Source organism: Centroberyx affinis, unplaced genomic scaffold (genome assembly GCF_046629955.1).
Source record: "Centroberyx affinis isolate AG114_WGS23_722 - 3 ecotype Tasmania unplaced genomic scaffold, CSIRO-AGI_Caff_v1 ptg002445l_1, whole genome shotgun sequence".
NCBI lineage: Eukaryota > Metazoa > Chordata > Actinopteri > Beryciformes > Berycidae > Centroberyx > Centroberyx affinis.
Window position 1 is genome coordinate 69,567 of NW_027280686.1, and position 11,202 is coordinate 80,768.

Genomic DNA, 11,202 nt, shown 5'->3' on the forward strand with positions numbered 1-11,202 from the left:
TCCCGTGTTTCTAATATCTGTGTTGTGTTGTATGTGTGTGTGTGTGTATGTAGTTTAAGGTCCGTGTTCTGTCCAAGCTGGCTGCAGAGCTGAGCTCCCATATGCCAGAGAAGGTTCCAGAAGACACCAGCAGCATCCTGCGCTCGCCGATGCCCGGGGCGGTGGTGGCCGTGTCCGTCAAGCCCGGCGATACGGTAAAAAAAACAAAACATTGTTAACATTTTAAGACCTACAGTAATTCACATTTTACATTTTTCACATTTTCACATTTCACATTTTTTGTGTGTGTGTGTGTGTGGCGTCCGGGAGATTGGAGACTTGGGGAAATACAATAACACACAATAATTACCAGTGTATTTCCAAAAGCGGGGGTGTTCACAGCTTCAGATTTGATTATTTTGTAGTTGCCATGACTAAAAATCAATTATTCAGTTTTTGATGGCTTAGTATGCAGTTTATTGAAAGCCTTATTAGACATGAGCGTGCGCATTATCGTTCTTCAGGTTAAAAAAAAAAAAGGTTTGGTTTATAGTTTTCATCAGTTTAAGTGTGCAGTTGTCATATATGAGAATAGCTTTTATTTCTTTCTAACATCAGTTGGGTCCATCAGCTCTCAATAACGTCATCCAGTTTCTTACTATCAATAACAGTAGCCAGTGGTGGAAGAAGTACTCAGATCTTTTACTTCAGTAAAAGTAGAAATACCACAGTATAAAAATACTGTGGTAAAATACTAAAATGTGTAAATACTAAAAAATACTAAAATACTAAAAATGTTACAAGTAAAAGTCCTGCATTCAAAATGTTACTTAAGTAAAAGTACAAAAGTATTAGCATCAAAATGTACTTAAAGCAACAAAAGTAAAAGTACTCATTATGCAGAATGGCCCATTTCAGAATAATACAGTATATATTATATTATTGAATTATAATTATTGATGCATTAATGTGTAAGCATCACTTTAATGTTGCAGCTGGAAAAGGTGGCGCTGATTTCCACTACTTTATATACTGCTGGGTAGCTTACAGTAATCTATAATAATACATCACAATTTATTAGTTGATTATATTTTGTATTAATAATCTGAATGCAATGCCTCGGGAACTCATCCTCTGTTTTACCTGAAGTAAAACTTCACTAATGAATCTCTATCTATTGTACCTTATCAAAAGCCTGATTCAACTATATATAAATTCAACAAAATATCAGGCTAAATAAACTAAATCAGTGCAATCAGCTAAACTCAATTTATTATGGTAAGTGGGTGAGATCAGTTTGAAACTTGTAATTAAATTCAATCGAGCACAAGCTTTAAAAACATACATTTCATTAAATTGTTGGCGTGTTAATTTGTTTTCGCAAATTATGAAATTATATACGCAAAAAAATGAAAAAGATGGCACAAATGAACCAAAACAGGTGAAGGATATGTATCTTCATCACCATCTGTTGCCCTCGATATGGTAAATTGTAGCTTTGAAATTGATGTTTTCTTCTCCTGCAGCTGTTCCCAGGTTCTGTATCTTAATAGCACCGCTACAAGTTTTTGAACTTGACTGATAGTGGGATAATAACCAGCATATCCTGCACATAAATGTACTACATATTATAATTTAATGCACTCTACATGTGTGCTTTCTTCTGTAATGGAACCTCGATCAGTTCCCAAAGCAAAATCAATACATTCATGTTGACCGAACACACACACACACACACACACACAGCAGGGGTCTAAGATGAGTGTACAAATGTGTTTTTTTTTTTATCATAAATATTATATGTTGTGTATCGAGCCAGGCATCAGTTAATGCAACGTGTGTGTGTGTGTGTGTCGGTGTTAGATGATGATGTTGGATGTCAAACGATCCTGTACTGAGAAACAACCCTCCAGCATTATGGGGTGAACTACACTAGTGGTTCGCAACATGGGGTCCGGGGACCACCAGGGGTCCTCGAGGGGGTTCCAGGGGGTCCCCAGCAAATTGTCAATTGCTAAACTTCACCATTATTTCATTTACAAGAAGTTAACACAATTATAGAATGTAGAAGAATGACTATTTTGATCATAGTTTGACTGTTATCTCTCTACCTACAATACAGATAGTCGCCACCATTCTCCTCATCTTCATCATTCTTATCACTATTTCTAATATTCTAATATTTGCTTGCCCTTGGCTCTGAGCAACAGATTCAACAATTAAATATTTTTTATGTAACAAGAGGAGGGGTGCTTTCAAGTAAATTTCTTTTAAATCGATGAAAAATAAGCTGACATTACTTGCTTACCAAGGTTATTATCGTTAACGAAAACTAACGAAAACTAGGTGTGAAAAAACATTTTCGTTAACTGAAATAAAAATAAAAATGAGGCTTTACAAAAAACTAACTGAAACTGTATTGTGTGTTTACAAAACTAACTAAAATAAACTATAGAGAAAATGTCTTTAGTTTTCGTCTTTGTCAATTTATTTCATACATAAGCCTAGTATTTTGAATTTTTGAATCTCGCCCCTGACAAATACCCCATATTACAAAAAAATACTAAAACTAACACTGAAACTAATAAAAACTAAAACTAAGCAAAAAAATAAAAAGATTTCAAAAAATAAAAACGTTGGGGCTATGATATAGCCCTGGTTCTCTGAGGGAGAGAACGAGACATCACCACATATGGGATACGCCTTCCTGAGGCGCTTTGCCCCGAAGTCCTCTAAAACCACGCCAGAATGGCTGATTGAGCTGTCAATCATCCCTCGTCAACCGAGCATATATATATATGATGTGACAACGGAAATTACCTCATTTACCCTTAATTCGCGGTGGCCAGAACACACTGAGGCACCGGACAGGGCGAGGCCCTCTGTGGTGACATCTCGTTCTCTCCCTCAGAGAACCAGGGCTATATCATAGCCCCAACGTTCTCTTTCAGTCGAGACCTCGACGTCACCACATATGGGAACATATACCCCCCACGCTGAGCCCGTCCGCGTCCCTAACCACACAGAGGAGATAAAAACCACATCTCGTGGCCCATAACACTATGACTGATGATACTGATGCGCTGACCTAAATCATGGGGATCAATAAACTAAGGCAAGGATGGCCGTGGGGAAAATATGTATATATATAGTAGGCTATAAAAATAGGCTACATATATAACTTATGAAGGTGCTTGTGGGTTACAGGACGTCATTACTGACAACACACTATGCGCAACGCTCTGAGTGACATCCAGATTGTAGAAACGGGCAAAGGTATGAGGGGAAGCCCAGCTGGCTGCCGCACAAATATCCTCTATGGATAGCCCATTCAAAAGCGCCACCGAAGCTGCCATGCCACGTGTAGAGTGTCCGCGTAGCCCCTGTGGAAGCTCTTTCTGTGCCAAACTGTAGGCCATGGAAATAGTATCCACTATCCAATGCGCCAAGCGTTGTTTGGAGAGAGCGCGACCCTTAGTCTGAGCTCTAAAACATATGAATAACTGCTCAGAGCTCCGCCAGTCTTTCGTATGGTTCACGTAAATGCGCAAGGCTCTGACAGGACACAACCTATTCAAAACCTGCACATCCTCCGACGCAAACGGAGGGGGAGAAAAAGCAGCAAGCCTAATAATCCTCGTCCTGTAGTGAGAGGAAATATTTTTTGGCTGATATGCTGGATTGGGGCATAGTGTCACACTGCTATCCTCTTCTGCAAATTGCATACACACATTGTTAACAGACAGAGCCGCAAGGTCCCCCACGCGCTTCGCAGAGGTTATAGCCAAGAGAAACGCTGTCTTTAAGGAGACCAGTTTAATTGGCGCACTCTCCATGGGCTCAAACGGAGTCTGGCACAAGGCGTTTAGCACTATAGTTAAATCCCAATTTGGCATCAGTCGAGCGCAAGCCGGCCTCAACCTCCTCGCGCCTTTAAGGAACCGAGAAGCCAGTGGGTGATTACCCGGGGAGCCACCATCAATACCCATATGGCACGCCGAGATAGCCGCGAGATAAACCTTAAGGGTAGATGGCGAGAGACTCTTGTCAAACAGCTCCTGTAAAAACAGCAGGATATCAGCTATTGGGCAGCAGAAGGGGTTTTAACTCCACGCGCGGCGCACCATTGCTCAAAGATGCGCCATTTATAAGTGTAAAGTGCCCTCGTTGAGGGGGCTCTAGCACTTTGGATTGTGGAGATTACAGACGCGTGAATTCCCCGATCTGACAGTGCTCTCCACTCAGGGGCCAAACCCATAGTTTCCATCTCTGGGGATGTGGGTGCCAAATTATCCCTTTCGCTTGTGATAATAGGTCCCTGCATAATGGTATTTCCCACGGAGTGCCGACTACTAAAGCCATCAAGTCCGCGAACCATATCTGGCTGGGCCAGCGAGGAGCAACTAGCAATAGCGAGATTCCCTCCTCGCGCACCCTGTCCAATACTGCTGGAATCAGCGGGATTGGAGGGAATGCGTAAAGGCGCAAGCCTGGCCACTGGTGAGCGTGAGCGTCTACGCCTAGTGGAGGGTCGTCTCTCCGTAGCGAGTACCACAACGGGCATTGCGTCGCCTCTCGGCTTGCAAACAGGTCGGCGTCTGCCTCGCCAAATCGTTCCCAGATCTGAATCACTGTCTCCGGATGGAGCCTCCATTCCGTTGCGCGGGGCTTCCCTCTGGAGAGCAGATCTGCACCATGATTCTGACTCCCCGGCAAGTGACTCGCTCGGAGCGACAGCAGCCGGCTCTGAGACCATAACATCAAGCGGCGGGCCAGTTGGGACATCGGTCTCGAACGGAGGCCGCCTGCACGATTTATGTATGATACTGTGCTGACGTTGTCTGTTCTCACCAGAACGTGTGAGCCCCTGACATACGGCAGAAAATGTTTCAGAGCTAGGAATGGGGCTAAGAGCTCCAGTACATTTATGTGGAAGCGCGTCTGTGCACCCCTCCACAAACCGCTCGCCATCCTTCCCTCGTATACTGCACCCCAACCTCGTCTCGACGCGTCCATGGTAATCACCCGACGACAGAGAACTGGGCCTAATACCACGCCTACTGACAGTAGTGAGTGATTTCTCCACGGAGAAAGGGCTCGCCAACACTGTCTGTCTACTAACAGCCAGCGCGCTCTGTCTCGTTTGGGGTGCGCACCGTGCGTAAGGAACCATTCCTGTATGGGTCTCATATGCAATAGACCCAACGGAATCACAGCCACCGCTGCTGCCATGAGTCCTAGTAACCTCTGACACAGGGTGACCTGAACCCGTTTGCCCAGCCGAAACCTTGCCACGCATGCCTCAAGGGAAGATATCCTTGTTTCCGACAGCTTTACGCATATCAGTGTGGAGTCTAATTCCAGCCCCAGGAACAGAGTCTGTTGGCTTGGCCTCACGCAGCTCTTTTCCCAATTTATCATCAATCCGAGGGAGTTTAAGTGGGATATAGCTATCCTCGCATTCCTCTCTGCCTGTGTTTTCGACTCGGACGCAATTAGCCAATCGTCTAAATAGCAAAATAGACGAATCCCTCTCGGGCGCAGGGGGGCTACTGCCGCTTCCATGCACTTTGAAAAGGTCCTTGGGGCCAGACTCAGACCGAACGGCAGCGAGAGGTACTCGTATGCCTCGTCTTGAAATGCGAACCTCAGAAATTTTCTGTGGCGCACTGTAACCGGGACGTGAAAATATGCATCTTTCAGATCGATGGTAATAAACCAATCGTTCTGACGGATACCTCGAAAAAGCTGTTGATGTGTGAGCATGCGGAAGGGAAGCCTTTTTAAACTCTTGTTTAGCAGCCGTAGGTCCAGAATTGGTCTGAGACCCCCGTCCTTCTTTGGGATCAGAAAATACCGACTGTAAAAACCGTCGTTCGCTTCTGACGGAGGAACACGTCTTAAAGCCCCCTTTGCCAGGAGTGACAGAATTTCCTGTTTTAAGACATGAACCTGCCGGTCTTGTACCGTAGAGACCACTATGCCCATAAAAGGAGGGGGGCTGCGTGCGAATTGAAGAACATAGCCTTCCGACATAGTTTTTACCACCCAGGGACCTGCGCATGCGCGCCATGTCTCTAAGTGGTCCACTGGCTTCCCTACCGACACCACAGGGGGGCGCCCTAAGCTCATTATATTGTTTATGCATGTTGTCCCAGACTCTACTAGTCGTGTAGGGCTCATATCTTTCCTCTGTGTGCAAGAGCGAGACAGAGTGGGAGAATGAGACAGACTGGTTGTGTAAAACGGGAGAAACCTCACAGTTTTTGACTTTATTAAATGCTGTTGAGAAAGATGTGACATTTGTGTTTGTGGGACAACAGCAGGAACCACACTCCCTGTACTGGACATGGGAGTGATTTGGTGTACTAGTGGGGTGAGAGTAGGGGGGGCACTCACTGAGGTTAACATGGGAGTGGGGAGCCCTACGTGTGTAAGAGAGCGGGGGGAGACATGAGAAGTGGAGACCCGCGCCATCTTGGGCTGGGGGGCAAAACTGTTCACATGCTCTTCCATCAGAGTGTTCAGTGAGAGACACAACGGAACAGAGTCCTCTGGAAACGCCCTCTTCATAGCTATAATGGCATCAGGCCTGTCTCTCCTTTGTGGGCTGGTGCCCACGGCCCACTGCCCTCGGCCTGAATCGCTCTCTGGCCCAGCCTCTGCCCACCGCCGGCTGAGGTGCAGTCCTGGCAGGTGGGTGGTCAGTCCTCTCTGGTGCGCGTCTCCCTTAAGCTGAGAGAGAACGCTGGCGAGGGTGCTGATGCTTAGGCCGGGGTTGGTGCTGCTGCTGAGGCCCGTAGGAGTATGGAGGTGCGGGTTTCCTGTCATATCTCCGTCTGGGCATCATGTCTTTGAGAGCTGCCTCTGTATTCTTATCTGTTTCAAAGCGCTTGCGCATGTCATCAACAGCAGGCCCAAAGAGGCCTGAGGGGGACACAGGTGTGTTTAGTAGTGCTCTGTGTTCCTCAGCCTGTAGTTGAGCTAGATTCAGCCATAAATGTCTCTGGATGCAAACAGAAAAACCCATTGATCTGCCAACAGCCTGGGCGGCGCATCTGGATAGGGTCATGACAAAGTCAGTAGCTTTTCTGAGCTCAGTGACTGAATCCTGGGTGATTTTGGCATCCAGCTCCTTTAATAGGGAGGCCTGGTAGGCCTGTAGAAGGCCCAACATGTTCAGGGCAGCAGCAGCCTGGCCTAAACAGCTGTAGGTCTTCTCTGCCAGGGAAGAGGTGATCTTGCAGGGCTTAGTAGGGAGTTGGGGCTTGCCTCCGCGACGGGTGGATGTGGGGGAGAGATAAGATGCTACACTCTCCTCAACAGGGGGCATGCTGAGGTAGCCAACCTCTGCTGCCTTATCCACGCTGGTGTAGGGGAGGAACCCTTGCACAGGGGCTTCATAGCTTCATACGGGGCCTTCCATGCACACCCTACTTCATCAAAGACATCTGAGAAAAAGGGGAGTGGGCGTGACTGTGCCTTCTTCTCAGAGTCTGGGTAGAAGGCGTTCCCCAGGCGAGACCTTGCTGGAGGGGGGTGATCAGGCCAGGGCACCTCCAGCCTCTGTGCTGCCTTACCAACCAGCTCCTCCAGCTCCTTGGTGAGAGGAGCCACCCTAAATCTTTTATGGGGCTCAGCAGAGGGGAGCTCTCCCTCCTCTGCCTCTTCCTCTCCTGGGTCCTCCTCTTCTCCCTCATACTCTTCCGAAAACTCCACTTCCTCCTCACTGTTGTAAAAGGAAACCCCAGGCAGTGGGATTTCCTCGGCCTCCCTGCTTGCCGCCGCACCACAGAACTCAACAGGTGGGGGGGGAATGAAGCTGGGGCTGCTGTCTATGGAGGGTCAGACCATGATGGCCCATGTGTGGATCCGCCCTACTGGAGCCAGCCGCATCTCTCGATTGGGGCATGGTTTCCATGGGGGAATTGTGTTCAAAAAGGGCCGCTCTATATTTAAGGTCACTGGGAGCCATCTTAGAGCAAGCAGTGCATGATCCTGGCAGGCCTAGCGAGCTGTCTGCATGCTCGGGGCCTAGGCAGAACACACACAGGTCGTGCTCATCGGAGGAGGGAATGTAGCGGCCACATGGACACCGTCTCGAGGCCGCCATCTTGCACGAGGCGCGCTGCATAGCGTGACTTCGCCAGCAATCTCTAGAAGAAAGAACAAATTAGTATTGCGTTGCAATAAAATTGAAAAGAAGGTAACCGTAGTCACCAGGGAGTGTAAACTCCAACGGAATCGCACTGCGAAGGTACGGTAGGCTAAGTAGCCTAGCTAATAGAATTAGCCCGCTTACCTTCAGAGACTTAGCTGTGGCTAGCTAGCTTAGCGGGCTAGCCGCTAGCGCCCGCAATTCAGCCCAAAAAGCTCAACGACGCTCTGGCAGGGGCAGAATACCGGCTGCAGTGAGCTTATCAGTCGTGAACTAATGAGAGAAACACAGCCAAGTAGTGCAAAGAATAGCTAATAGATAGTCTTCGATAGAGGCTTCGAAGTCCACCGCGAAGGAAGGGTGAATGAGGTAATTTTCGCTGTCACATCATATATATATGCTCGGTTGACGAGGGATGATTGACAGCTCAATCAGCCATTCTGGCGTGGTTTTAGAGGACTTCGGAGCAAAGCGCCTCAGGAAGGCGTATCCCATATGTGGTGATGTCGAGGTCTCGACTGAAAGAGAACTAAACTAGCAAACCCGCTTTAAAAACTAATTAAAACTAAACTGAAATTGAAAAAAAAAAGTCAAAACGAAATAAAAACTAATGAAAAATGCAAAACTATAATAACCTTGCTGCTTACACACTCTGCTCTTGTGTATGTATGTGTGTGTGTGTGTGTGTGTGTGTGTGTGTGTGTGTGTGTGTGTGTGTGTCCAGGTCGCAGAGGGCCAGGAGATCTGTGTGATCGAAGCCATGAAGATGCAGAACAGCATGACCGCTGCCAAGACAGCCAAGGTAACAAATAGGCCTTTTATCCTGTATGTGTTAGGTGTTTTTTGCAAATAACACGAGCTGAAAAAAACTTCAATATTAATATCATATCATCCTTCAACCAATATTATCCTTCTCCAGGTGAAGAGCGTCCACTGCAAGCCGGGGGAGACGGTGGGAGAGGGAGACCTGTTGGTAGAGCTGGAATAAAACACCACCTTTTAAAACCACTTTGACCTCTGACATCACCACCTGCCAGGGGTCAGCCTCACCCCCCTCCCCCTCCCTCCCGTCCCGAGAGGGATTCCCACACCGACGGGACGGTGATAGACGTTTGTAGACGAGAAAGGCGCCGATCCTGCAGTTTCTCTCTTTTGGTTCCGGTGGTTTTAGTCCAGATTGTAAATGTAGCGTTTTTTTTTTTTTAGCTTCCACACCAATCGAAAAGAAATATGCTGCCGATGAATTATGCGAATAATTGGGTATGTGTGTGTCGGACTAATGCACTACTCTCTGCTCTGATCTACAAGTATATGGACGGACGAAGTGACACCTTTTACACTGCAATGAATGACAAGTTAGGCAAGGCATTTCATCTTGTATCCAGATTTCTCAAGCATATTCCAGGATGTTTTTTTGTTAAATTTTTCGCACTGTGCTGACAGATTTCACTTTTTTTATGTAACTTATTTCAAAACGTTCGCTAGGAGCAAGGGATATTGTATTAGAAGGCCTTGTTTCGTGATCTTTGTTTGAAAGAAATCTGAAATTTATTGAAATTAGAAAAATGATCTGCCAGTGCGGTGATACAATTTGGCTAAAAAAAACCCTGAAATATATTTGGTATGTCTACTCTGGATACAAGGTAAAAAATCCCCTTTTCCAACCCGGTCATGTTTTGCAGTGTCCCAGTCATTTCCCTGTCTGTCAGTACAGGCAAAAGTACAGAAAGCAGTACTTCAGCCTGGCTTGTTGATCGGTCCGATTTAGACTCCAAGCTGTGCCTTCTCCCCTGCTGTTAGTCTGGTGTTAGATACTGAATACCTGCTGGTAGAAATATACAGGGCTGACTCGCATTCACTTCATCAGGAAGTTGGTTTTCTTAAGAATTAGAAAACCGAAAAAAAAACGCTCCTCTTCTGTGTATATATTCCCACTATTCTCCCATTAAATCCCAGTATTCTCCCTTTAATTACTGTGTATTAATCTCAACTCTGATAGACTCGTACACGGTGTCGTTCTTCACATTTCAACCCAACTTAGGCAAGAACAGATTCCGAGTCAGTTTCCGATATTTGAACTTTTTGATTTAGCTCAGTCTCCACAGCAGCACCCCCCCCCCCATAGTGACTTTAAGCGAAGATGTCTCGTCCTTTTCTCCACATTTGAAACTCCTTCATGGTACCGGGTCGGATACTTGAACGCGACTGACTTCCACGCGGCTCCCGTGAAACCCCCTAGTCCGCCTTTCTGCGTATCGCGTGGTTCCCGGGCCTTACTTTTCCGCTTTGTGTTAGTGATACACCACATGCTAGATGAAGACGAATCAAGCGCTCCTTTTCTCTTTTCCGCGTATTCCCGATGGAACCGCTGTGTTCGCCACGTCAGAAAACCCGCAGATCGGAGAACGAAGACGCTATCAAGCTGGAAGGTCTACCGACGGACAGGATGCGGTGCTGATGTGGATTTCTCTCTCGCTCAGACCGAACTCACCTCTGCTCCCCCAAAACACCATCCGTTCACACTGTGAGCAACCGGGTCGATGTGTCACTCTGTTTTGACTGACTGTGGGCGGGGCCAGAGGCAGGTTTTTAACAGGCAAATCCTATTTTTTTTGCTGCTTTTGTATTGACTTTTATACTGTTGCATTGTTTTGACGAGTTAAAGGAATAGTTCACCCCAAAAATGAAAATTCTGTCATCTACTCACCCTCATGCCACATGAAACACAGGTGAAATGTGTTAGTCCATATAACACACAGGGAGGCTGCCAGCACAACTTGGTAGCAGCCTTCTCCAAAACAACTGAAGTCAATGGGGACCTGTTCTTTAGAGTTCCAAAACAAAAACAGCCAAACAATCACACTGTGAATAGAAAGACCTATACACCATTATTTGTTGCAAATCAATCAGCTGTAGTTAAGATTTGCACTAAATGATGGTGTAAATATACTGTAGGTCTTTTTGGAACTCTGAAGAACTGGTCCCCACTGACTTCAGTTGTTTAGGAGAAGGCTGCTATGGAGTTGTGCTGCAGCCTCCCTGTGTGTTATATGGACAAACTTCAC

At 46.5% G+C, this 11,202-nt stretch overlaps 1 protein-coding gene across 1 annotated transcript in view; it reads left to right on the top strand.

Annotated features, from left to right (window-relative positions):
- pcca (propionyl-CoA carboxylase subunit alpha) overlaps nt 1–10,859 on the top strand; it is a 29,136-nt gene extending 18,277 nt beyond the window's left edge. Inside the window, exons 11-13 of the mRNA XM_071533867.1 lie at nt 54–194; nt 8,862–8,939; nt 9,057–10,859. Of these exons, the coding sequence (XP_071389968.1) occupies nt 54–194; nt 8,862–8,939; nt 9,057–9,125 (288 nt within the window). The 3' untranslated portion in view covers nt 9,126–10,859. The remainder of the gene's footprint in view (nt 1–53; nt 195–8,861; nt 8,940–9,056) is intronic.
- The last annotated feature ends 343 nt before the right edge of the window (nt 10,860–11,202 follow it).